The sequence below is a fragment of the Aspergillus puulaauensis genome, chromosome 5 (assembly GCF_016861865.1).
Source record: "Aspergillus puulaauensis MK2 DNA, chromosome 5, nearly complete sequence".
In the NCBI taxonomy this organism is placed as follows: Eukaryota; Fungi; Ascomycota; class Eurotiomycetes; order Eurotiales; family Aspergillaceae; genus Aspergillus; species Aspergillus puulaauensis.
This window is the reverse complement of record NC_054861.1, coordinates 2,033,659-2,056,807: the sequence shown is the minus strand read 5'-3', so window position 1 is coordinate 2,056,807 and position 23,149 is coordinate 2,033,659. Positions and strand designations below refer to the sequence as shown.

Genomic DNA, 23,149 nt, shown 5'->3' with positions numbered 1-23,149 from the left:
TTGCATTGCCCGAAAGTCTGCGGCCAACAAAGTTAGAGTTCAACACGCCTAACAGGCTGCTGGATCCGCTATGCTTACAATCGAGGGGAATTGAACCGTGCGCTAGGCACATCAGGTTGCTGCTGACGGGTGGACTCCATACACTCTGCAGTGGCCCCTGCATCCCCCGCCTGTCTCCGTTCAACACCACATCCATGATCCAGTCATCCCACCATCGACGCATCACTCATCGGCAGCAGTTCATAGCTCATTTATTTAACACTTGAAAACAAACGATGGCTACACCTTCAGCGATTCCCAAGATTGGCGTTCCCTCTGACCCCTCCAAAGAACCACTTACTGCCCCCAACTCAGCCCACTCCCCCAAACTCCCCGCACCCAAGTTCCGCCTTGAGATCCACGACCTCCGACATCCTGCAGCCCTATTCTTCCTCACCTCCGTGTCCGACCTCACAACTACACTTGAAACCGCCCTCGCCGCAATTATCAAGAACCTCTACACCCCCTCCGCCCACGATAAGGCCACCGCTGCCGCCCCGAAACGAAAGCATCCGCCAACATTCACACCATCTCTCCCACCGACGCGCTCCGTGACAGTCCTCCTACGCGATGTCGGCGGTGTCGCCTATACAACCGGCAAGGACATTGACAACGACCACAAAGAAATCCACGTCTCCCTTGGGTACATCGAACACTGTGCTACCAAGGCCGACCCCCTCGCCGAGATAGTAGGCGTGCTCACCCATGAGCTCGTCCACTGCTACCAATACGCTGCCCCGCGTGCTACTCTTGACGGTAGGCCTGATGACTGTACCCCTCGTGCCCCGGGTGGTTTAATCGAGGGGGTTGCGGACTTTGTGCGTCTCAAAGCGGGACTGAGTCCGCCGCATTGGAGTCGGCCGACGTGTGCCAAGGAAAGGCCTGAGAAGTGGGACTCCGGGTATCAGCATACGGCGTACTTTTTGGCGTGGTTGGAGGATGTTCGGGTTGGGAGGGGGGCGGTAGGTCTGCTGAATGATCGGTTGTGCCGGGTTGGATATGTTGGAGACGGTAAGTCGAAGGAGGCCCAGGAGCAGGGCGGTCACAAGGGAGAGGGCTTTTGGAGGGCTTTGTATGGGTCCGAGATCGATCAATTATGGGACGAGTATGGCATTTGGTTAGATAGCCCCAACGGCCAGGGGAACTGGGAAGATGAGCTCATAAATCCGGCCGATAACTAGAACTAGTCCGTATAATTAATACTTAATTCTTACTATATACCTACTACATACTACATCAAGCACTAAATCCTAACCACGCTTAAGAAACGCCACGAGACCGTGATCTAAGCCTTCTGACAATCAGAGCTCCATCCTGCCGCCGGAGTTACGTGACCTGGACGTACCTTCCTCCTGCCACCTCCATAACACGTCCGTTTCTGTGGGCGACTCCAGCTGAGAGGAAGGGAGGATCCACGGGGCTGTACGTCTTGTATTTTGAATAGGGTAACCAAAACAAGTATTAGCAAGCGTTGATTCAATACATCTATCTATGTACCATAAATCTCTAGAACAGACTGCCCCGCTAGGCTTTGTCCCAACGACTGTTTCAACTGTAAACAATAAGTAACAGTGAAGCCAAGGGTAACGGAAACGCAAAAACAACACCAAAATAATATAATAAATTCCCATACTGTACAAGGTCCGATCTTTAATAATTTGGTAAAACATATTGCACACAGGCTCTTGCCACATCAATTGTAGACAATACACCGTGCAGAAGGGGAGAGCGGCTCTCTACCGCTTGGATTCTATGCAACAACCTCACCCAAATCCACATAAACCGGCTTCCAAGGGGCAGCGCCTTCTTCCTCCATTGAACTCGGTACACGTACTTCCAACGGGCTGTAAAGATACCACGCCTTAAGAGAAGCAACGGCAGCCCTTGTCCGAGCCTCGACTAGGCTGGCGCCTGCGCCCTCGCCCAATTTATCTTTACCGGAGTAAATACCAACAACGAAGACGGGGTGCCTGCTCCTGCGGCCGGTTTCGCTGATAATCTTGGCGATGGGAGCCTCGTAGTTTTCACGCGCACAGAGTCGGGCTAGGTCACGCGTCGCCTCGGAGAAGTTGAACAGGCTGGAAACGTCGAGGTGTCGAGAGATAATGTGCTGTTCAAAGAAACGCTTCGCAGCTGCTCTGCCAGCATGGAGATAGACGGCGCCCATAACCGCCCGTACGAAAGAAGTGCTGGCGTGTTCAAGGGCTACTCCTTTTGATTCCTGTGGTGTTTGTGATTCTGAAGGTAGTACGCCTGCGGTATCGGGATCCCCGAATTCATTATCGTAGACAACGCTCGAAGAAACCGATTTCCGCCAATGCTTCTGGTCTTCGTAGGTTCGTGTCGTGCCGACAATACGCTCTGCGTTTACATCGGTCCCGGGCTGAACTCTCGTAAATTGGAGGAGGCCGGGGTTTACCTCACCACCGGGTTCAGCGGCAGCTTCCACACCCCATTCTCTGGCCATCGCAGTGAGTGTTTTAGGGCCGGCGTAAGCAAACAATGCCGCCCAGATAACCGTCACGGGTAGTCGTGGATATGTGCAAATAAGGTGTTCGGAGGCATAATTGGTCAGGAGGTCGTGGCCGAGGACGGCGAGTGATGCATTATTGAACTGAGGATTCGGGTCTGCGGAGGGATCAACTAAGCATCGTGCTAGTGTTTCGAGCGGTAATCGCGAAGGAAGGTAAAGTCGTGCATGGAGCGCTGCAAGTTTTGCAGACCGGCGTGCGACCACGACTCTTGGTGAAGGAAGTTTATTTTGCGGAATAGTGGGCGGTTTGCGAGTAGTAGTAGAAAGAATCGATTGTTCTCCGGCTATTTGTTCACTTGTAGATTGTAAAGGTGCCGAAACTGTTGACTGGAACCGCTTGCTCGAGAAGAGTTGTGGCTGTAACCGGCCACAAGTTCTGGCGCGCGACGATAGCGCCGAGGTGCTCCATCGTTGGAGCTGCAGCCTCTTCATCAGGGCGGTTGTGCGGTTTAAATCGCGTTGGCAATAAAGAGAAATTGAAGAAGTGAAGCAACCCACACCCGGGATGTCAGGCGTTGCGAGTAAAGAAGGGGGCTCCGCGCGATCCGCTATACTTTTTGGACACTTGAAAACTTGGGCTTCGGCGGTGGAAAGTCGTGTGAGAAGGATCAAATTATACGCTAAACTGTATTGGGATATTCACATCACGTGCATGAACGACGGTCCATCCGGGCGGGTGGTTGAAGGCATTACCTATCAAACCCACCAGAATTGTCAGCTTTCATCCTTCAAACTACGAAACCACCTGTCTGTCGCAATGGGTGGAGGCGGAAAGATCCCGTAAGTCAATGGCCCATCTCTTCCAGTTTCAATGCGTTCAATTCTCACGAATGTGGTGCCAGATACCCCAAGGAAGTCTGGTCTCCCGCCGGAGGCTGGTACGCTCAACCTGCAAACTGGAGGGCGAATACCGCTATTATCGGTGCTGCCATGATCGGAATCGTCGCTGCGGTATGGAGCATTAGCGCGGAACGCGAACACCGGGATAAGATGCCAGAGCCGGGCAGGTTCTTCCCCAGCCGATAGTCAGTTATCCTTACACTGTTGCTCCCCGGCTTTGTCCTGAATATTATACTGATCCGCTTCTATTGTCTACAGCTGGAGCAAGCAGATTATCGAACACGAGAGGCAGCAGACCGCCAAGAATGACTCATAAGGAGTGCCGGTGACGGAAGAGAAAGTTGAGGAGGATGATATGGTATGGCAAGGTCTATGTTCTATAATTATGTGGGCTGTACGACAATAGAAGGGCGTTCTCAATCGTTCAGTTGATCTGCAAGTGCTTTTGGGGAGATTCTTCAAATGTTCGATATAATCCCTGTGTGTACAGGCGGACTCGTTCCGTGAATTCAGTTCCGTTCCAATGTTCTTTCCCTTCGAGAGACGTAGACTGGCGAGGTACCCCAATCTGTTCAACGACAAAACCTGCAGCCACGGTGGCAAGGATCAAGGCAACTAGGATTTTGTGCTTTCCGGAAGGCACGATTGCTTCCCGCCAATACGCGGACCCCGCGAGAACTGAATCAATGGTTTTCGCGGGGTGTCTGCCCTCGCTCACCATTCCCTGGGCCATAGCGCCTAAGAAGGAGTTTCCAGCTCCTGTTGGGTCAACAACTGGAGGACTTGCTGAGGCACCAGGCTGATGATACGCGGGCAGCCAGAGCTTCATGTTCCTAGAATAAGAGTAACAGCCGTCTTTTCCCGCCCTGATAACTAAGTGCCCTTCTCCTCGAGGTCCAACCCCTGATTCAAGGATTCGGTTCACGAGGTCCTCCCCGGACGCGCTTCCTTCGCTCCAAGAAGGTTGCCCGAACATCATCCCCAGTTCTAGGTCATTGGGGCTCACAATATCGACCTGACGACAGGCCTCTAAGAATTTTTGCAGCTCTTCAGGAGTGCACATATCAGGCACAGGCTCCCATACGAAAATGGGTCTATCACTGGCAGAATCAGGAATCTTCGCTTTGCTTTGTAGCTCCTCCCGACGTCGTAGAATATCCTGTACTATGGATATACAACGGGAGGAAGAACAGACCATGTGGAACGTCTTTGAAGATACCTGGGAGTCCGACAGCATATACGGCTCCAACCGTAATTTAGGAGTCAAGTATTGAAAAGCTATGCCTGGTTAATATCACGCCGGCGCCTCGCGGACGGCTTGGAAACTAACCTCGTTCTTCATTGGGCCCGTAACCGTTCCATGCTCTCGTGGTCAATCTCCCGGAGTCAGTCCTAATCACACAGTCTGTATCCCACGCTTTGATCACGTCTAGAACATCTGATGGAAAATCAGAGCCAACGTCAACAATCCAACTGACGGATCGCGAGTGCTCTTTCCCAGCGGCAAGACGGGCTCCAATGACGGCAAAAGAAGCCGCACCTCCGAGGACATTCTTTACGTTCGGTTGAGTTCCCCCGAAATCGATATCATCTGCAATTCAGAGGTGAGCAAGCGATGCATAGTGGTTGCTAGCAGCTCGATCGCATACCAAGAATAAACATGCCCAGAGTACAGAAGTCGGTATCGTACCTCACGATACCATCTGCAGCACTACCTTCGCCGGGCATGTTGGGCGAACAAAGTCGAATTATCTAAGAGCAGTGAGTTAAGTTGGAGGCTTTGTCTGGTGGGGGGTTTTGTCTATCTGGTTATCTTTAAGGCCGAACAATGCAAATATTACCGTTTGATACGTTAAACGTCATCAAGACCGGGCCGTTTCGGGGTTATGCCGTACATCAAGCCGTATTGTACCGTAAGACCCACACTTCTCAGGCAGCTCAGGAGGCAGATGCGCATCGTCAGTTGGCAACAACTTGACCTTCAATTAATCGCTGCTACCTTTAGCAGGCTTCTCCATTTGCTCTCTCCTCCCTCCAACGCTGCTTTTTTAACTGCTATCTCTCCGAGCGCCTGGATAACCCTTTCCAAGTGTCTCGACAGAGCCTCCCTATCTCTCGTCTCATCTATTCAAGCTCCATTGCCTGCGGCGTCCTTGCTGCTCCGAGAATCTGACAAGATGGCAGCGACCAGCCATATGCACAATTTGACCACCCTCATTAAGCGGTAAATAGCCATTCTCCCTTATTTACTTGTCGCATCACAAATTACTTTCTGGGCTGCGATGTTTCCGTCCAGTTCTTGTCGCCTTTCCGAGACTAATGGTATACATCCATTTTCAGGCTCGAAGCCGCAACCTCCCGCCTGGAGGATATGGCAATGTCTATAGATGACCCTGCCGCCCAAAAGGCACCCGAAGGCGCAGCAGTTTTGGACTCACAACCTTCTGAACGGCCTGCACCAACCGCTGCCCCGGAACCTGTATCTACCTCTCTTCCGCCTCAGATTGAAGACTTCGACACGTTGATCGCCAAGGATGTTGGGAACTTTGTTGAACTAGGAAATAAGATCGGAGGGCTCGTCGCGGAGCAGGTAGGTTACCTAAAGCTCGAGAAGTTGGCAAAATCGGCTGCCCACTCATCTATCTCATAGGCCAACGCTGTCCTCCAAGCCTTCAAGGCGGAGCGCACCTACCTCTACGTTTCGGCCAAGGCGAAGAAGCCAGAAATTCAACCGCCCGAGCTTATGACTGAGCTTCACACTGCCTCTGACGCAATCAACAACATCCGGGAGTCCAACAGGGCTTCGCCTCTTATCGACCACCTGAGTGCCATTGCCGAAGGTATTGTTGCTCTGGGTTGGTTTTTTGCGCCTAAGCCTGCCGATTTCGTTGATGAAATGCTTGGAGGAATTCAATACTATGGTAACAAGGTGCTGAAGGAATACAAGGAGAAGTACGTTCTTAGATTGGAATCGGAAGTCAGGTCGCACGACAGATGCTAACGCACTTGCAGGGATCGTACCCATTATGACTACATCCAAGCGTACTACCAAATCTTCAAGTCGCTTTCCGCCTACCTCCGCAATTACTACCCTAAAGGCCTAACGTGGAACGAGAAGGACGGGATTGATGCGCTGGAGGCTCTTAAGCAGGTCAAAGGCAGCCCTGGTCCTGGCGCTGGCGGCGCAGCGCCTCCCCCTCCGCCTCCAGTGCCTACTTTGAACATCCCCGGTGGTGCGCCTCCACCTCCTCCGCCGCCGCCGCCGCCTCCTCCCCCCATGATCCCCGAACAGGACGCGGGTTCCTCGTCGGACATGACTGCAGTCTTCGCCCAGCTGAATCAAGGTGACGCTGTCACGCAAGGTCTCCGCAAAGTCGACAAGTCCGAGATGACACATAAGAACCCGAATCTCCGAGCTAACTCAACTGTTCCTGAGAGCCCTAATTCTAGCACCCGTTCCAAGTCCCCTGCCCCCAGCAAAAAGCCCAAGCCAGAGAACATGCGGAGCCGGAAGCCTCCCCGCAAGGATCTCGAGGGTACGAAATGGTTCATCGAAAACTTCGACAACCCCGGCGAGGTTGTCGAAATCCCTGCTAGGCAGAACCATTCCATCCTCATCTCTCGGTGCAACAAAACGATACTTAAGGTATCTAGCAAGGCCAACGCAATTGCCATTGACAACTGCCACGGCCTCTCCATCATCGTCGATTCCCTTGTCAGCAGCATCGACGTCGTCAAGTGCACCAAGTTTGCCCTTCAGATTGATGGAGTCGCTCCTACCCTACTCATGGACCAGGTTGACGGCGCCACCGTCTACCTATCCTCGCAGAGCCTGGACACCGAGATCTTTTCGAGCAAGTGCACGGCCACAAACATTATGCTTCCTCCCAAGGAAGGCACGGACGAGGATACCAAGGAGTGTCCCGTCCCAGAGCAGATAAAGACCTCCGTTAAGAATGGCGTTCTGGTCAACGAGATTGTCGAGCATGCGGGTTAGGAAAGTCAATGTGTCTCAATATATGTATTTAGGAAGTAGCAAAGGGCCAGAGAATGATCGGGCGTCTTGGATATCAACTTCTTGCTGAGCAGTTTTGATAGCATTCACGAACTCCGAGAACACTCGCTCTCTGCAGATAGACAGATGGAGATGCTATATACAAAATCGTAGTACCAATCTTGGTTTATTTCATACCGATTAGAGTCGTCGTAGTCCCATATTGTGAATACTCTACGTATATGGAGTAATTAGGTACCTAGGTAGGTTGCTGTTAGGCCGCCCGGTGCTCTAATGCTCCTTCTCTTTTTGTACACCCATAACTTGCCTGCGGGCCGGGGTGGCCAACACCCTAGTCGGAGCGAGCGAGCACGCAAATGGATGGACAGTTATCACCAGCTTTGTCAGTAATCCTAGTACTCTCCTGTACTGCTTTGTTCTTTGCCACCATTTGTCCGTTCATCCAAGTACTTTACCTCTAAGTACAGTCAAGAATCTAGAATCGGTGAACTCTGGTAGTTATTTCACTAGTTAGTGCCCGTCTATTAAGAACACCATTTCGCAACACAGGTTTCAGTCAGCAGCGAATCTCAAAACGAGGGGGCGAAGTGAAAAAGAAAAAAAAGAAGAAGAATGTAGTACGGGGTCCCTGGGACCCTAAGGCTAGGCGAGGCCCATCCCCGGGAAGCCTAACACTCTAAGCTACGGGACCCTGCCCCGGGAGCCCAGGAGGTATGGGTTCTGGCCCCGGGCCACAGCACGTTCCAGACACCAGGAAACTAAACTACGTTCGGCCAAGGAAATAGTACGTAGTAGGGATCCAAAGTAATAGTATTTTATGTAAAAACTCTGTTAAGTACATCCAATCGGTTCGCCAACAGTGCCAGGCAAGACAAAAAATGAGTGATAAGAATGATGAGTGATTCATACTCTATAACTCCCAGACTCCGAGGCTTGCAGTAGCCTTAAAAGACAAACGGAAAAAAAGTGAGTTGAGAGAGAGCCCGCTCCAAGCCTCAGATTGCGCAAGATGGGTATATTGTAAAATCAAGGAATGAGTATGCGTTGTATTCTGCGCCTGGCGAAAGTGAGCGCTGCTCATATTGTTGTAGGGAAAGTGGAAGATGGGCCTGCATCTTCGAGAGTTCTGCGTCATTCCGGCAGACGCTAGTTGTTGTGATCTAATGGCCGTGTTCAGAGATAACTTATATATAAGGAAGGTAGGTGGGCAGACACGTAGCAAGTAGCAAGCAGCACCCTTTTGGAGGTGGGATGATATCCGCTCCTAGGAAACGAGGGTCTAGTGTGGCTTCCCTTTTTGTATCCGGTTACAACCCACGCCCTTCAGGAAACCTGACTGGATTGTGAACGTCAAGGCCGCGAAGCTTTCTGGCTAGCAGACTTTCTCCTTCGGGACTTCCAGTAGAGCCTAGTTGATAGCCACCGTATCCCGTATCTCCTTTGTTAAGTTTGCTATAAAGCTCTTCAGGAGGCTGCATTTCAGACGGTGCCGGGCTACCTAGTGGGACAATTTCACTTCGAATTGATGGAATAGGTCGGAAAGGGTGCGGTGGGCGCTCATCAGTTGCGCGGAAGTTTGGAGGGCGAGGGGAGGACCCCCGTGGTCCTTTGTCGGCGCTCAGTCTTGAGTTTACCCGTAGCGGGTTAGATTCACGGGATGATTTATAAGGCGAATAGCGAGGTTCGGGATGCTGAATTTCGTTTCTGAGCTTCTCCTTGCCATCAGGTACGCGGTTGGCGAATACAACACGGATACTGGAGTGGAGATAATAACGGCCTCTAGATGGACAACAGATATTTAGATGAATTAGATACCTCAGAACGGGCTTGTCCTTTGGGTCGTCGGAGTTCGACAAGGATGCCTCGGGGCGATCAGTGCCGTAATTTGACCGGGCAGACAAGGGCATGTCAAGAATTGGACCAGCCGAATAGCTTCTTTGTCGAATGAACGTTTTGGTTCCAGGTTCCATATCACTCAGGTCATATGGAACAAGGAATAGTTTTACGGCGGTCTTGTTCGGGTTCTTTATCATGACCTGCAATTGGCCTTGCTCTGGAATCCGGTAACAGCCACCAGAAGGAGATTTGGGGGACTCTGTCCTTCTGTTTCTCTTTTCTATTCTGCGTAGAGTTTCCTGGTCGTTGTGCTTGGTCTGCATAACATCCTCGGTGCGATGACTGTTGAAGTTGTCCACAGGGCTCTGGGGGCGTCTGCGCCGCCGATTATTGCTTGATGTATCTCTCGGTAACGAGTTCTCAAGGTCAATCGTCCCAACATACGGGCTAGGGCTGTCATCAGAGATCGTGCGTCCATTTCCGGAGGTTGGGTAACTGTAAAAAACAGCTGGAAACGGAACGGTAACGTGTGGTGGACATTTGAGGCCAGCTTTGCTTTTGCTTTTGCCCAAAACACCAATTTGAGCAGTGAAATCCAAGGGTTTCGACGGACAGGTTGACATTCTTCCGCGGAGGATTGACTCTTCGTACGATCCAACCATTGGGGCGTGAGTCCTGTAAGACACTTCGGAAGAAAGTGATGGTCTTCTAGGCCTCGGCGAATGTCCTTGAACGGACGAAGCCAGTTGAAGACTATATGACGAAGCCAACGACCGGCGGGGGTTGCGCGAGCCATTGGATAACGAGTCCCATGTTATCGGGTGATTAGCTCCGGATTGTGCCTGTAGGTCTCGAAAAGTGTCTGGTGGAAGCGTCCGTCGTCGGTTAGCCTTGTCGAATAGAACTATTGGATTCTCGGAGTCAGTCCGAGGAGAGAAATCCAAGTCGGTATTGTTTGCCTGGTAAACCAGAGGGCTAGTCGGCGTCTTGAGGACATAGCTAGACGAAAATGATCCAAGAGATGGCGCCGGTGAGCGGTTTGCCTCGGATACTTGGGCTTCAAGAGCTTGTAGCGGGGCGGTCTGCGTTCGTGACGGAAAAGACGGAGCAAACCACGGCGTGGTAGGAGAAGAGGAGAAGAAAGGGAGACCAATGTTGGTACTCCGGTCAGGTGTTGGTGATTGCGGTATTTGTTGCTGCTGCTCCTGTTGCGGTGTACCCTCTCGAAAGTCGCCGGAATGGAGCGCGGAGCGCGGACGTTCAATTTCAGCCGGAGATGCAAGGTCTGGGGAGCGGTCTGGGAAATCCTCAGGTATATCGCTTCCAAAAGATTGTTCGTTCATCCTTGAAGGCTTTTCCGGGGTACGTATCAAGTTGTGATCTGCCCCAGAGTCTCCTATCTATGAAGGTTATGATTGTTAGCATATCGACAAGCACGAATATGGTGTGAAACGACCAAGGCGGTGGAGTGGAAAACACAGGCATAAGGGGAGAGATCTTCCAGGTAAAAGTACCGAGCAGTACTGCGGCCATTTTGGACTTTCTGCAGTTTTGATGTAATGTATCAACTCCTCTCGATCATGCGCATGAAGCCGTGCGGCCGGGCTTGGATTTCTTGAGCGGTGCTCGTAATAATTTTTGTCCGTGTGATGGGATGAACCAATATTTCTCTCAGTTTCATGGTAATTTAACCAGCTGGGATGGTATCGGCGCTCGTTTTGGGTCCTTTGCTGGTCATCAGACCAGAGATCGTAGAACTGCCGACTATCGGGGTCTTGAAAGATAGGCATTGTCACCGGGGTATCGGGAGGCAAGTGTGGCCTATAGAGGACGCAACCATCGCAACAGAAAAGTTTCGAAGTAGAATGGTATAGTCTGAGCAGTTGTCTGAGGGAGCGATGGGTGCGTGGAGTGATTGAAGTAATGTACTCAGCGGTGGCGGCAAGTATCGGTGTGGATAAAGACTATTGATAAAGAAATGCGACGAGGGCCGATAAGGGATGTCGAAGGCGCACTCGTAATGCCGGCGGTAGTCAAGTCCGGAAGCTCAGAATGCAAAGAGGTCAGTATCCTTGTCCACCGGGGACAAAAAGGTGTGCTGAGGAGGATGAATGAAATAAGAGGACGGAGGAGCGCGGGTTTCGACTTTGGACATGGGAGTCATCACTTTCCCCACCCGCATCCCTCACGTTCCCGATATAGAGCTCATGCGCGGCCGCTGAGAAACGGCCCAAATCTCGTCATTCATCATTCTTGTGTCATCCCTAGAATTAATTGTCGATTTACTATACGGTTTTCACACACTAATTATCCAAGTCTCCAACCGACAGACCAATGATGCTTTAACGCTAATTGTCGTTGTGACTATATATTTGGGTACGGTTGGGCTGGTGACACCTCATTTGTACGGCGGTTTAGCGGATAACAGCAAATGGCCCAATGCGTGCTCCGTACCTTCTGCTCCTAGCGCAATTAATACCAGGTTTCCTGCTGTCCAATTTTGGGTCGTAAGTTGTAACTGGAGACTCAAACCCCTCTTACAACGTGGGTAAGTCAGCGTCGTAGGCGTGGTGGATCTGGTCAGTTGACTCGAGTACCTTGCCATTCGGGAAATGGTACGGAGTACCTTCATGGTCATGTTGAGACGAACTTTCCGGTTCAGCTTCTCAGAAAGCGGTCTCTTGAGACTGAGTTCACTAGTTTAATGATGCCCTGCCCTGATCGGATTGTGTAACCTTTCCAGGCATAATGCTGATTGTCTAGCTAAAACATATATTTCAATAGGCAGCCCTCGTCATCCTGACCGCAGTACTTGAATGTTTCTGCTTCGGTCCCCAGGGACAAGCCCATCCCAAATGGTCACACAGACCCAGTCTGTAGAGAAATCCGTAAAAAACCCATCCTTATCTGAGGGGTACAACTCATGCTCTTAATGCTTCATTTGGAATGTTCCCATGGTCCCGCGGCACTGGGTGGTAACGGGCGAGAACCAAGCTAGACCAAAACAGGAAGTCCCACTGATTGCTGGCGCCGTCTTATCGAAGATTTTCCAAAGTTCTTAAAGAGCATACCCAGCAAACACCCGATTAAAATCTTCCCCCAGACTCGCACTTCAAATAATCCACGGAATCTCTCTCAAAATGCCACCCAAACGCCCTCTCGAAAACAAGCCCTCTAGCAAAAAATCCCAAACCGACGCCACGGCCAACAAGAAGCGCAAGGGCTTCTCCGTCGGTCCTGCAAACCTACCCGACGGCACCTATCGTCGCAAAGGTACTCATTCTATAACGGACTGCATACCAGACCGATTATCACACATAAAAACAACAGATAACTAACATTGTCTTCTCGCTAGCCGAAAAAATCAAAGCCGACCTGATCCAAAAAGCCAAGGTCAAGAAGGAGTATGCCAAAGTAAAAGCCGCTGAACTCGCCGCGCCCCAGCCGAAGCAATTCTATCTCCATCGAGAAGAGGAAGGAAATAAGGATCAGGATGGCAAAGAGCAGGTTCCAGAGGCTGCAAGCTTGGAACTTCACCCGGATCGACAGGCGATGGTGGATTCCGGCGAACCGGCGCCTGAGCATGTAGAAGGGAGAGGAGGACCAGGAGGACGGAAAAATCGAAAACCGAAGCCATCGGCTTTTGCGAAGGAGATGGAGATTGCGGAAAAGAGGAGGCAGGCGGCCGAGAAGAGGAGAGAGCAACGCGAGTTTAGGGCGAAGGATAGAGAGGCTATGGTGCGGGCGAAGCGGCCGGATCAGCATGGGAAGAGGAGATTAGGGAGAGAGAGCCATGTTTTGCTCAGTCGGGTTCAGAGGATGGTTGGCGAGTCTGCGTAGATGCAGAAGGCTGGACAAAAAAGTGATTTCTTGCAAGCATGATGATACCCGATGTATGATGGTTATTGTTTTGTTTTACTTTTTTACGCATAATTTGAATAGACGGATGGTGCTTTTCTATTTAGCCCAAGGAACTGAACATTTAAGAGTCATGACGAAGCTAATATATGGATATATAGTATAATTTCTTAACCGAGAGGAGCTGGTAACTCAGGCAGAAGTAGGTTTCTGTGAATTACCACTTCTTGGCTTTCTAAAGCAAGCAAACTCGCCCTTGGTCTTCTCTCTTAGTCTCTTCAGGATACCCCTCATTTCTCCTAGCTCAGATTGAAGGCGAGCCCTCGCTTCGTGGGTGGTCCGACGATCTAATTCCACGTAGATCTGACTTTGTATGGCGGAAGCCTCCTCGGAAGAATACTGCGACATCGTCTGTGCGATGAACTCCGTGTCGAGAGTAGCTTGTATTAGCGAATTTAGGGAATACGAAGGCCGTGAGTTGAAAGCGCTCATGAGGGATTTGGATACTTGTGTTAACAGGTGTGTGAGGACGATCGATAGCAGTGGCGAGTGCCCAGCAGCGGCTGATCGGCTGGCTGTAGAAGATGATGTGGAGGGGATGGTTGTTGAAATTTCCGTGTGGACAAGTACAAGTATTAGCATTGCATTGTAGACATACGGCCGCACTTGCTCGGGGCGGGATGTCGAGGGTTCCCAAGTTGGGGATGTGACGCCTTCCATGATGATGTTCTTCAGGCTGTTGATTGTAGGCTCTGTGTAGGACCGGAATAACCGTTGGTCAACCTGATCAAGGAACTGCCGGATTATCTTGGCTTCATCTGCTAGCGTCACTGAGAATGAAGTCTCGAAGTTGGCGACAAGCTGTGGAACAAGGTCTGCTTGAAGCGCCTTTATATTTGAGAGCGTGAGGAGGATTCGGACATTCTATAAGTTGGTTAAACACGTTCTAACTCGAAGGGATCAAAAGTGACTTACCCTATTTTGAGAATCGACAGCGTCTGCCGCAAGAAGCGCTGATGACCCATCGTTCTTTCTGTGAGTTGCTGTAGATTCCGGCACGGACCATTCGTCATTCTCTTCCTGAGTGGTCAGATGTTCTGCTGTCTCAACAAGACCACCAAGTGCCTTCTCGATGCTGATTATGAACTCCCGACGAACCATTTGGAGTAGTTTTGTCGATGGTTGTGAGACCACGGCGACAGCTCCCGGTTTCGCCATTGCCTCGGACATGAACAGGACCTTTTGTAGTCCAGTGAATATAGCATTCTGGAAATTGATAAATAGTACCGGCATTTTTGTCAGATCTCTTCGTTTTGGGTCCCGCGTCCAATCTTCCAACATCCTACAGACTTCCGCATCCCTCTCCCATGCTGAACAAGCGATGCGCACAGCGCGTTCCCTTATGACACTTACAAGTCCTCTGAGTAGTTCGCGAGTGCTATTGCTGCTTGCGACCGGTTCTAGAGTCGCCATCTCACCTGCCGCAGTTCCAATTATAACAAGGAATTGACCCAGATAATTGATTCCGCTGAGAGAGTTCGAAAAGGGCGGCCAGAAAGCGTAGTCCTCCCATAGCTCACCGCGTTTGGGAGAGGGGAAGGGCATGTTCTTTGGGTCGAGTTTGAAGCGCGACTCAGTCGGTGTCACCCCCAGACTTATTGGACTGCTAGGGCTCGGTGGTGATACTGGGGACATGAGAAGAGAGACATCCTCCACCGGTGCTTCGGCGAACAACGAGAGGACGCCTTCTCGAACTAGACTAACTAGCTCAATAAGGCCTTTCTGTAGATCTCTAATATCGCTCGAGGCAAATTTGTGGTGTTTCCGGCTTTCTCCTTCAAATCCTACTGGAAGAAGTTTTTGTTTGTTACCGTCGATGAATGCTTGGGCAACTTCCCAGAAGTCCAAAACCTCGCCAAGGATGCCTCCATGTGATGATAACAATCTGTTCAGATATGTATGGACACATTCCCAAAGCTCTATCACTTGATCGGAGTCCGGAAGTGGTGATGGCTCCGTTGAGTCGTCCTGGGGAGCTTTGCGCAAATATGAAGCCACTTCCTGAGGTGTTGGCTCTGGCCCGCTAGCGAGACGACGTCTAAGAATTTCTATCTCGACTTTGCCGCGATCACAGAAAGCTTTCGTCTTCGCCCTTAGGTAGTCATAACGACTAAGAAGCCACACCCAGATAGGGTTGTCGTCCACACCTAGTTCCAACAGGGCGCCAATCAACTCCATGTATTCCTCCACCGGGCCGGAGGTTGTGATTCTTGTTGATGTGCTCGGAGCCTCATTGAGGCGCCTCCAAAGGTCGCCCTTGAACCCTTGGATTTGTTGATCGACATCAATCCACATCCTACCCAATGCTAAGATAACATGAGTTTCTTCGTCTGTCAATGCTCGACTCTCCCTCGTGGCGGCATCGGCAATGACCCTTGCATCTTGAGTAAGAGCCCTCGCCTTGCGATATTGTTCGAAGACAGATTCATAGTCTCTCTGCTTGATAGATTTTGAGAGAAGCCCGCCGATATCGTACACCTCTCGGTGCCTCTCCATACTCTCAACGACGGCCTTCAGCATTTCTTCTCTCTCGCGTCCGCTCAATGCTGGACCCCAAACTTCCTCCGCCTTCACAGACGCTTCCGTTAGAGGCACTCTAATACCCTTCACACCGTAGTCGCTCTCCTTCAGCAACGCGTTCTTTTTCCAATCCGCGTCTAAGGGTGGGATGCCATGTTTGGCACCGGAAATGCTCCGCAAGTGACTCGCCGACCTGCGATGAGCCGTCAAGTCCTGTTCCCTTCCTTGGTGCCTCATCTCCGTGTATACACTGTCGATCGTTGCCTTGGCCCGGACAAACCTCTCGAAGTTTGCTTCGACAAGGACTTTCAGCGAGGCCGACTTCTGGTCGATAGATTGAGAAAGGAAATTGAGACCTTCAACTAGGGTTTTAATCGATGCGTCTGAATGGACCTGCGATAGAAAGAGTGCGGGGGAGAACCCCGTTGAGGAGAGGAGGAAGCGGTTCCGTAGTCGGCTATCATCAGTGACCGCTAAACCTCGCTTCTTCAGGGAATTGAGAACACTGTTCGTCGAGCCTAACGGGTCAGACTCGTCAACCTTGACAAGATTCTCCCGACCACTGTTTCCCTTTAACGATCCCGGACTCGGGCCAGTCCGACTGTTGCTCCGGTCGAGGACATGATAACTGGACCTCGAACCGCGGTGCTGGAGAGTCGCCTCTTCCTCCTCATCTTCATCGTCCAGCTCCGCGGGCCATTCCTCTGGATATGCCGATGGTAGATTGTAGAAGTGGGCGACGTCGGCGTCAGTCATCCTGGCGAGCGCGGGTCTGAGCTCCACCAAGGGGACCGGGATGCGAGATAAACGGCCAACGGCGGAGGCGCATGCAGGTAAAGCACGAGGGAGCGGAAAGTGACGACGGACGACGGGAGTGTGGAGAAGCAAGTCGACAGCAGGATTGATCTGGGCCTAGTCAAGAAGGGGAATAAGAGGGCGTAAGAGCGAGCTGGCGCGTTTCGCTCGGGGAGACTTATCTGATGAGACCCAAGACTCCAAGTGGACCAGACACGGCCTCCAAGTCCCATCCCGGTCGGATCGGCTTGGGCGGTCCCGATCGAAACTTCAATCAGTCTCTCTCTTCCCGCACACGGTTCATCCGCCGCCTTCCTCTCCTCTCCTTCTCGCTCTCCTCTCCCATCCAATCCTTCTTTTTTCCAGCTCCCTAGCTTGTCGCTGATTCTGGGGTATCGTCACAATGTTTGCTACAAGGAACCTCGTCAACCCCGCCCGCCAATGCCTGCGAACAACACGTGTGGCTCCGAGCCTCGCAGCTCCTCGTCTGCAGGTAATGCAGCGCCCTACCCTCGTAATGAGGTCAAATATTTGTAGCCCACTGACTATTGTTTAGCTCCGCTGCTATTCCGCTGCTGCCGACGAGCGTGTCGCTAAGTTCAAGGGACAGAAGGACTCTGATGTACGTTCACTATTTCGAAGCTCTTTGCTTTTTTTTTGCAGTTCCCTCCATTGGTCCGAATATCGGCAGTTTCTCAAATTGACGTTATTTTGAGAAATGTTTTGGTCTGAGGACATTTTTATTTGTTTCGCTTCTAACATGATTGATCGCCATTTTAGGGAAAGTACATGGTCACCTTGATCGAGGGTGATGGTATCGGCCCCGAGATCTCGCAGTCCGTCAAGGACATCTTCTCCGCCGCAAATGTAACGCGCCCCCTGCCGCCGGAATATTAGCTGCGATATTCTTATACTAAACCGTTCGCAGGCACCGGTCAAGTGGGAGTCCGTCGATGTCACCCCCATCTTGAAGGATGGCAAGACCGCCATTCCCGATGCTGCCATTGAGAGTGTCCGCAAGAACTACGTCGCGCTCAAGGGTCCCCTTGCCGTATGTGATACCTACGTCTATCGCAATGCGCATTGCTAAAACAGTCTCAGACTCCCGTTGGAAAGGGCCACGTTTCTCTGAACCTTACCCTTCGTCGTACCTTCAACCTTTTCGCCAACCTGCGTCCCTGCCGCTCGGTCGCTGGCTACAAGACCCCCTACGACAACGTTGATACCGTGCTGATCCGTGAGAACACCGAGGGTGAATACTCTGGCATTGAGCACGTTGTTGTCGATGGTGTCGTCCAGAGCATCAAGCTCATCACCCGGGAGGCTTCTGAGCGCGTCCTGCGCTTCGCCTTCCAGTACGCTCGTTCTATCAACAAGAAGAAGGTCAGTGTCGTGCACAAGGCTACCATCATGAAGATGTCCGACGGTCTTTTCTTGAACACTGCCCGTGAAGTCGCCAAGGACTTCCCCGACGTCGAATTCGATGCTGAGCTGCTGGACAACTCTTGCTTGAAGATCACGACCGACCCTACTCCTTACAACGACAAGGTCCTCGTCATGCCCAACCTGTACGGTGACATTCTTTCCGACATGTGCGCCGGTCTGATCGGTGGTCTCGGTCTGACCCCCTCCGGTAACATTGGTGACGAGTGCTCAATCTTCGAGGCTGTCCACGGTTCCGCCCCCGACATTGCTGGCAAGGGTCTTGCCAACCCCACTGCTCTGCTTCTCAGCTCTATCATGATGCTGCAGCACATGGGTCTCACCGAGCACGCTGGTCGCATCCAGAATGCGATCTTCGGTACCCTCGCTGAGGGCAAGGTAAAATTCTCCAACCTGTATTTTTTTTTCAATCTTGTCAAATGCTAACATGTCTTACCAATAGGCTCTCACTGGTGACTTGGGTGGTAAGGCTAAGACCCACGAGTATGCTGATGCCATCATCAAGCGCCTGTAAGGGATTCAGTCCATTCCCTGTACTATATCCCTCTTGTTTCCTTTTAGCCCCATGAATGAATTAGACTAAATATAGTGATCTACTATACGTATTGAAATGTATCTAGATTTCCAAGGATTGTTCAACAGCTTCTAGGTTCTGTAGCACGTATTACATCCTTGCACCATTCTTGGAGACACTTCATTCAGTAATCATACATCGCTGGATAATATAACAAGGTGAACCCGCACTAACGCCCGTACCCTGATTTCCGAGGTATCAATATGTGCATCGCATTCGAAAAGACACCAGCCGCAAAAGCAAATCAATTTCCACGCCGACGACCTCTTCTTGCAACGCCCCCTCCCCTTCTCCCCCGTTTGGATTGAGTTGTCCGGGCTCGCGTACTCCGGCCCGTTGGCGAGCTGCCCGCGTCGCCATCTCCATCGTCCTCGCTTTCTTCCTTTGCGCCATCACTCTCCTCTTCTTCGCTCTCTCCGTGCTCCTCCTCAGATTCTGCTTCTTCCTCTTCCTCTTCGGAGCTTTGCTGGCGGGTCTCGACTGCTACATGGAGGCGTGAAGATCGTGTTCCCCGTCCAGGAGGGCGGCCACGGCCCGGTTTTCGGCCTCGTGGAGGGGCCGGCGATGAGCGCGGTTCTAATCCAACGGACAGTCAGCCTCACATTTATTGACGACGAAGAAAGTATTAGATCAAAATATGAAGACGAACCGTCTGTGTCAGCTACAGTGCTCCCTCTACGCGATTCAGCCTGGCCACTAGGCGCAGGGGATTGCGATCCTTCCATTGCCAATCTTCGCTCGAACATCATATCGCCATATTCGTCCTCGGGAAGTTCGAATGGACAATACACTTCCTTTCCTTCGGCGTCGTCCGAAACTTCCGTTACAAGCGAGTCTTCCTGTCATTCAACCGAGTGTGAGCGGGGCTGGAGCCGTAATGAGTTGCGTTTAGTATATCCACATACCCTTTCATCGAGCGCTGGTAAATTATACAACGTCCCTAGCTTCTGCCAGATCCCCGGTATCCGTGTGTGCTCGGCATGTGAAGGCGCATAACCTTGACTCTTCATGAACTCTGATATTGCGACCATTCGGAAATGCTTGTGCATGCCTGGTTGATTGTCGCATTAGCAGGCGATTCTTTATATTCCACAGCAAACTGCCAGCAACAGGATGGGCGAGACGAACCAACAGGCTTCCATTTGATGATTCCCTTGAGCAACGCCGTCTCTTGCTCATCGGTCCAAGGATCCGCAACTAGGTCATAGCTTGGGGTACCCTGGGCAGCGCCTTCAGCTGGAGTGTTGGCAGGAGAGTGCGGATTCTCCGCCTGGGTGTTGAGCTTAGGTTTCTTTCTCGGAGGCATTGTGAATGATAGCAAACAAAGCCCAACCAGTAAACGACGTAATTAATCCGATAATCGATTTGACGGCGCGAGATGCTCGGGTTCCCGAGCGAAGGCGGTGAGGTTTAAGTTCGACCTTAGCGGCGCGCGATCCCCACGCGTCCTGAATATTGATAAGGAACCGGGTAGCAACAGCAGCGATTGTGTTGAATTATCTTATTGTGACTCGATATGAGTCGGTGACAATGGACCATGAAGGTTACGTCTCGAATCCTTTCTCCAGCGATGGGCTCTGGCGGCTTTCGAAATTCACTTTGGAGTCACTCCAGCCGCTAGAGCCTCTACCTTGGAACGAGAATCTCCCCGGTATGTGGTACCTCTCGGTTTATCTGGAACTTAACTCTTACTTTCAAACAGACCTCTCGGAGGGCGTTTTCAAGAGCCCGTTGGATGTGTTTGACAAAGATGGATCGAAACTGCACGAATTAGACGTATTCGGAGCCGACCTTTTTGAGCCGAGTGTGTTTGCGGAGTCGATAACGGATACGTCGAGCGATGGTCAACATGAAGCTAGCATCAGCGGACAGGATTTTGACGACGATCTTGAGGACTTTTGGAGACTTGAGAATGTCGATTTAGCGACAAATACCAACAAAGTTCCAAGATCATGGGAGAAATATCATAATCGTCAGTTTATCGAACCTCGTTCGGCATACTTCAGTGAGTCTGGAGCAAAAGGGTTCGACGCTGCAATTGAACAACAAAGCAAGAACGAAGATATCGTCAAAACAAGACGTATCGCCCGTAATGATGTCTTCTTTCAATCCCTGTTTCGGCTTGGGTTAGGATGGAGCTCTATGCTCTTTCGGTACAACGAACGACAAAAGAAGTTCGAGAGAACTGTTAGGAATCTCCGGATCTCCGGAGTTAGCCCTCTCGCCCTCGGCGGCGTAACAGACGAGATAATACAATGCGGAAATAACATGCAACGAGTGCGCGCTTTCATCAAGAGGGTTCCGACTAATGCGGCGGAGCCGTCTGCGATGTCGGCGTTCTCTACTTCCGCATCCGTGATAACTTACACACTGGAAAAGCAATTACTTGGTTGCTCCAAGCACATCAGCTCAGTCCTCCAGATCAGAGCGCTGTTTCAGAGATGTAGCGAATTGGTCGGGGCTCTGGCAAACATGATGGATGCGGTGGAAAAGGCCGGGTCGGAGGCTCGGATCATATCCTCTATATTCAAACTGGCAGCCCATTATTCACACATCTATGGCCAGATGGAGGGGCTTTTCCGAGAGATTGTCTTCAAAGTTGTAGGGCCGTGGCTGACTTACGTCGAATCATGGATCGGTTTTCGTCCAGAAACATCCTCGTCGATGGAGCTTTTGACCAGTGGTAGGAGCTTTGTTTTTCTCGAGAAGCATGACGACAGGGGGAAAATTCAATTCCAGGAAAGATTTGACTATCTGTATCTTCCAGATCAGATGCCTTCTTTCGTCCCTCCGGATCAAGCGCACTTAATTTATGAGAGCGGACGCAGTCTTCGTTTGCTCAAACGGTCCCATCCCAACCACCCTCTCGTGAATGATGGAACATGCGTCGTTGATACCCCGAACCTTGGTTGTGCTGGCACTTGGGCTGAGCTGGAAAGAATACAAACCAAGGCTCGTGACTACGAATCTAGACTACGAGCGGAAGTCCTCAAGTATAACCGAGAGGGGCCATCTCAACACAAATCAAATTTAAAGATACCCGATAATGCCGAACCTATAGAACCTCCTGATGCCTTTGACCTATTTGACATCGATAATGCTCGAAATGTGACTGGTTTGCTTCCGGACGATGGCACCATGAAGAGGGAAAAATTCGGCCACTTGCTAGCCGAAAGCGAATATCTTGCTGAGGAGCAACGTTCTGGCCTCGAGACGAACTTCGCACCTGAAGTAACATCCTCGCTCTATCTTTCTCTTGCGCCCCTGCTCTCCTCGCAGGCTTTACTAATCGATTTTTCTTGTCTACACCTTCTTTTCAAGGAACACAAGTTGAGAGATCATTTGACTTTACAGTGGCGTTTCCAGCTTCTGGGCGACGGATATTTTACATCTCGTCTTTCCCATTCGCTCTTCGATCCTGAAATGGAAAGTGGCGAACGAAAAACTGGAGTCGTACGGAGCGGTGTTCACACAGGTTTACGCCTGGGAAGTCGTGATACCTGGCCTCCAGCAAGCTCAGAGCTGCGCTTGGTACTGATGGGCGTTCTCAATGAATGTTATAATGGCAAGTATGCAGACGGCTCTGGGAATCCAGAATTTGAGAAAGAGAAGGAACTCCCTGGCGGACTGAGTTTCTCTATCCGCGAGTTGACAGAAGCAGAGATAGCCAAGTGCAAGAACCCTAACGCCATTGAAGCATTGGATTTTCTTCGTCTACAGTACAAACCGTCGAACGTTTTAGACGCCATCATCACTCCACGCTCTCTCAAAAAGTACGATTATCTCTTCAAACAATTACTACGACTCCTTCGGATGGTCTCAGTTGTCAAGGGAATCATTCGGGACTCGACAGCGAGGGATTCACTCTCGGGAGATACTCGAAACATACTACAAAGGTTCCGGATAGATTGCCAACATTTCGTACTAGCCCTCAGTGACTATTGTTTCCAGCTTGGCATTGGATCCACATGGCGGCGATTCCAGGAAACACTATCTAAAATCGAATCCTGTCTAGATAGGGGCAATATCGATGGTACCATCGAAGCAGCCCATTCCATCCCCAGGCTTAGGGCATCTCACGAAGACACCCTAGATCAGATGATATTCGCGCTTTTCCTGAGCAAACGGCACGCCGAAGTTGCCAAACTGCTAGATGGCATATTTGACACAATTCTCAAATTTGCTCCGCTGTCGCGAATGGATGGAATGCACGGAGTGCGGCATGAAAGCGAGGCCGTCATCAAACGCTTATATGCCTTGTTTAGAAAACAAACGTCCGCTTTTGTCGGGTATCTTCGCGGTCTTGACGGTGCAAGGGCGGCTGCGCCATCTAAGTCATTGGGCAGAAGCAGATCCGGAATGGCATTTGCGTCGAGAGAAGGTCCTACGAACGTGTTTGACCATCTCCTGGTGCGGTTAGACATGAAGAGGTACTACTAATCAAAACCATGGAAACTTTGACGCGGCTTAGGGTCGTCAGTCTTACGAGGAACCTGAACCGATCAGTGGATGCGTGATTGCAGCTTGATGAATCCTGTAATTTGCAGCTCTATTGAAACAATCCATAGTCGTGTATATACCATAGCCAATACCTAAACCAAAACCCAAAAAAAAAACACGAAACCGGTTTTACGCC

At 51.0% G+C, this 23,149-nt stretch overlaps 11 protein-coding genes across 11 annotated transcripts; 6 read left to right on the top strand and 5 right to left on the bottom strand.

Moving 5' to 3' along the window:
* Positions 1–275: 275 nt before the first annotated feature.
* On the top strand, positions 276–1,220 carry APUU_50791A (basic secretory family protein; the record flags this gene model as incomplete). The annotated part of the gene is made up of 1 exon (XM_041705827.1): positions 276–1,220. The coding sequence occupies one exon, from the start codon at positions 276–278 to the stop codon at positions 1,218–1,220; it is 945 nt and encodes a 314-aa protein (XP_041558274.1).
* Positions 1,221–1,789: 569 nt separating this feature from the next.
* APUU_50790S (mitochondrial 54S ribosomal protein mL44) lies at positions 1,790–3,004 on the bottom strand (the record flags this gene model as incomplete). Its single annotated transcript, XM_041705826.1, has 1 exon — positions 1,790–3,004. One exon carries the CDS (start codon positions 3,002–3,004, stop codon positions 1,790–1,792), a length of 1,215 nt encoding a protein of 404 aa, XP_041558273.1.
* A 220-nt stretch (positions 3,005–3,224) lies between these two features.
* On the top strand, positions 3,225–3,728 carry APUU_50789A (uncharacterized protein; the record flags this gene model as incomplete). The annotated part of the gene is made up of 3 exons (XM_041705825.1): positions 3,225–3,352; positions 3,415–3,597; positions 3,671–3,728. 3 exons carry the CDS (start codon positions 3,225–3,227, stop codon positions 3,726–3,728), a joined length of 369 nt encoding a protein of 122 aa, XP_041558272.1.
* A 108-nt stretch (positions 3,729–3,836) lies between these two features.
* Positions 3,837–5,140, bottom strand: APUU_50788S (ribokinase family protein; the record flags this gene model as incomplete). Its single annotated transcript, XM_041705824.1, has 3 exons — positions 3,837–4,690; positions 4,743–5,003; positions 5,062–5,140. 3 exons carry the CDS (start codon positions 5,138–5,140, stop codon positions 3,837–3,839), a joined length of 1,194 nt encoding a protein of 397 aa, XP_041558271.1.
* A 449-nt stretch (positions 5,141–5,589) lies between these two features.
* On the top strand, positions 5,590–7,409 carry capA (adenylate cyclase-binding protein; the record flags this gene model as incomplete). The annotated part of the gene is made up of 4 exons (XM_041705823.1): positions 5,590–5,636; positions 5,753–6,002; positions 6,063–6,364; positions 6,425–7,409. 4 exons carry the CDS (start codon positions 5,590–5,592, stop codon positions 7,407–7,409), a joined length of 1,584 nt encoding a protein of 527 aa, XP_041558270.1.
* A 1,325-nt stretch (positions 7,410–8,734) lies between these two features.
* On the bottom strand, positions 8,735–11,053 carry APUU_50786S (uncharacterized protein; the record flags this gene model as incomplete). Its single annotated transcript, XM_041705822.1, has 2 exons — positions 8,735–10,663; positions 10,778–11,053. 2 exons carry the CDS (start codon positions 11,051–11,053, stop codon positions 8,735–8,737), a joined length of 2,205 nt encoding a protein of 734 aa, XP_041558269.1.
* Positions 11,054–12,403: 1,350 nt separating this feature from the next.
* On the top strand, positions 12,404–13,103 carry APUU_50785A (uncharacterized protein; the record flags this gene model as incomplete). Its single annotated transcript, XM_041705821.1, has 2 exons — positions 12,404–12,536; positions 12,619–13,103. 2 exons carry the CDS (start codon positions 12,404–12,406, stop codon positions 13,101–13,103), a joined length of 618 nt encoding a protein of 205 aa, XP_041558268.1.
* A 210-nt stretch (positions 13,104–13,313) lies between these two features.
* APUU_50784S (exocyst subunit SEC5) lies at positions 13,314–16,457 on the bottom strand (the record flags this gene model as incomplete). The annotated part of the gene is made up of 2 exons (XM_041705820.1): positions 13,314–14,045; positions 14,097–16,457. The coding sequence occupies 2 exons, from the start codon at positions 16,455–16,457 to the stop codon at positions 13,314–13,316; spliced, it is 3,093 nt and encodes a 1,030-aa protein (XP_041558267.1).
* Positions 16,458–16,899: 442 nt separating this feature from the next.
* On the top strand, positions 16,900–18,453 carry IDH2 (isocitrate dehydrogenase (NAD(+)) IDH2; the record flags this gene model as incomplete). Its single annotated transcript, XM_041705819.1, has 6 exons — positions 16,900–16,989; positions 17,053–17,118; positions 17,277–17,363; positions 17,425–17,547; positions 17,598–18,317; positions 18,382–18,453. 6 exons carry the CDS (start codon positions 16,900–16,902, stop codon positions 18,451–18,453), a joined length of 1,158 nt encoding a protein of 385 aa, XP_041558266.1.
* Positions 18,454–18,757: 304 nt separating this feature from the next.
* On the bottom strand, positions 18,758–19,819 carry APUU_50782S (uncharacterized protein; the record flags this gene model as incomplete). The annotated part of the gene is made up of 4 exons (XM_041705816.1): positions 18,758–19,089; positions 19,163–19,352; positions 19,419–19,564; positions 19,642–19,819. The coding sequence occupies 4 exons, from the start codon at positions 19,817–19,819 to the stop codon at positions 18,758–18,760; spliced, it is 846 nt and encodes a 281-aa protein (XP_041558265.1).
* A 224-nt stretch (positions 19,820–20,043) lies between these two features.
* APUU_50781A (tubulin gamma complex associated family protein) lies at positions 20,044–22,953 on the top strand (the record flags this gene model as incomplete). Its single annotated transcript, XM_041705815.1, has 2 exons — positions 20,044–20,164; positions 20,216–22,953. The coding sequence occupies 2 exons, from the start codon at positions 20,044–20,046 to the stop codon at positions 22,951–22,953; spliced, it is 2,859 nt and encodes a 952-aa protein (XP_041558264.1).
* Positions 22,954–23,149: the final 196 nt, after the last annotated feature.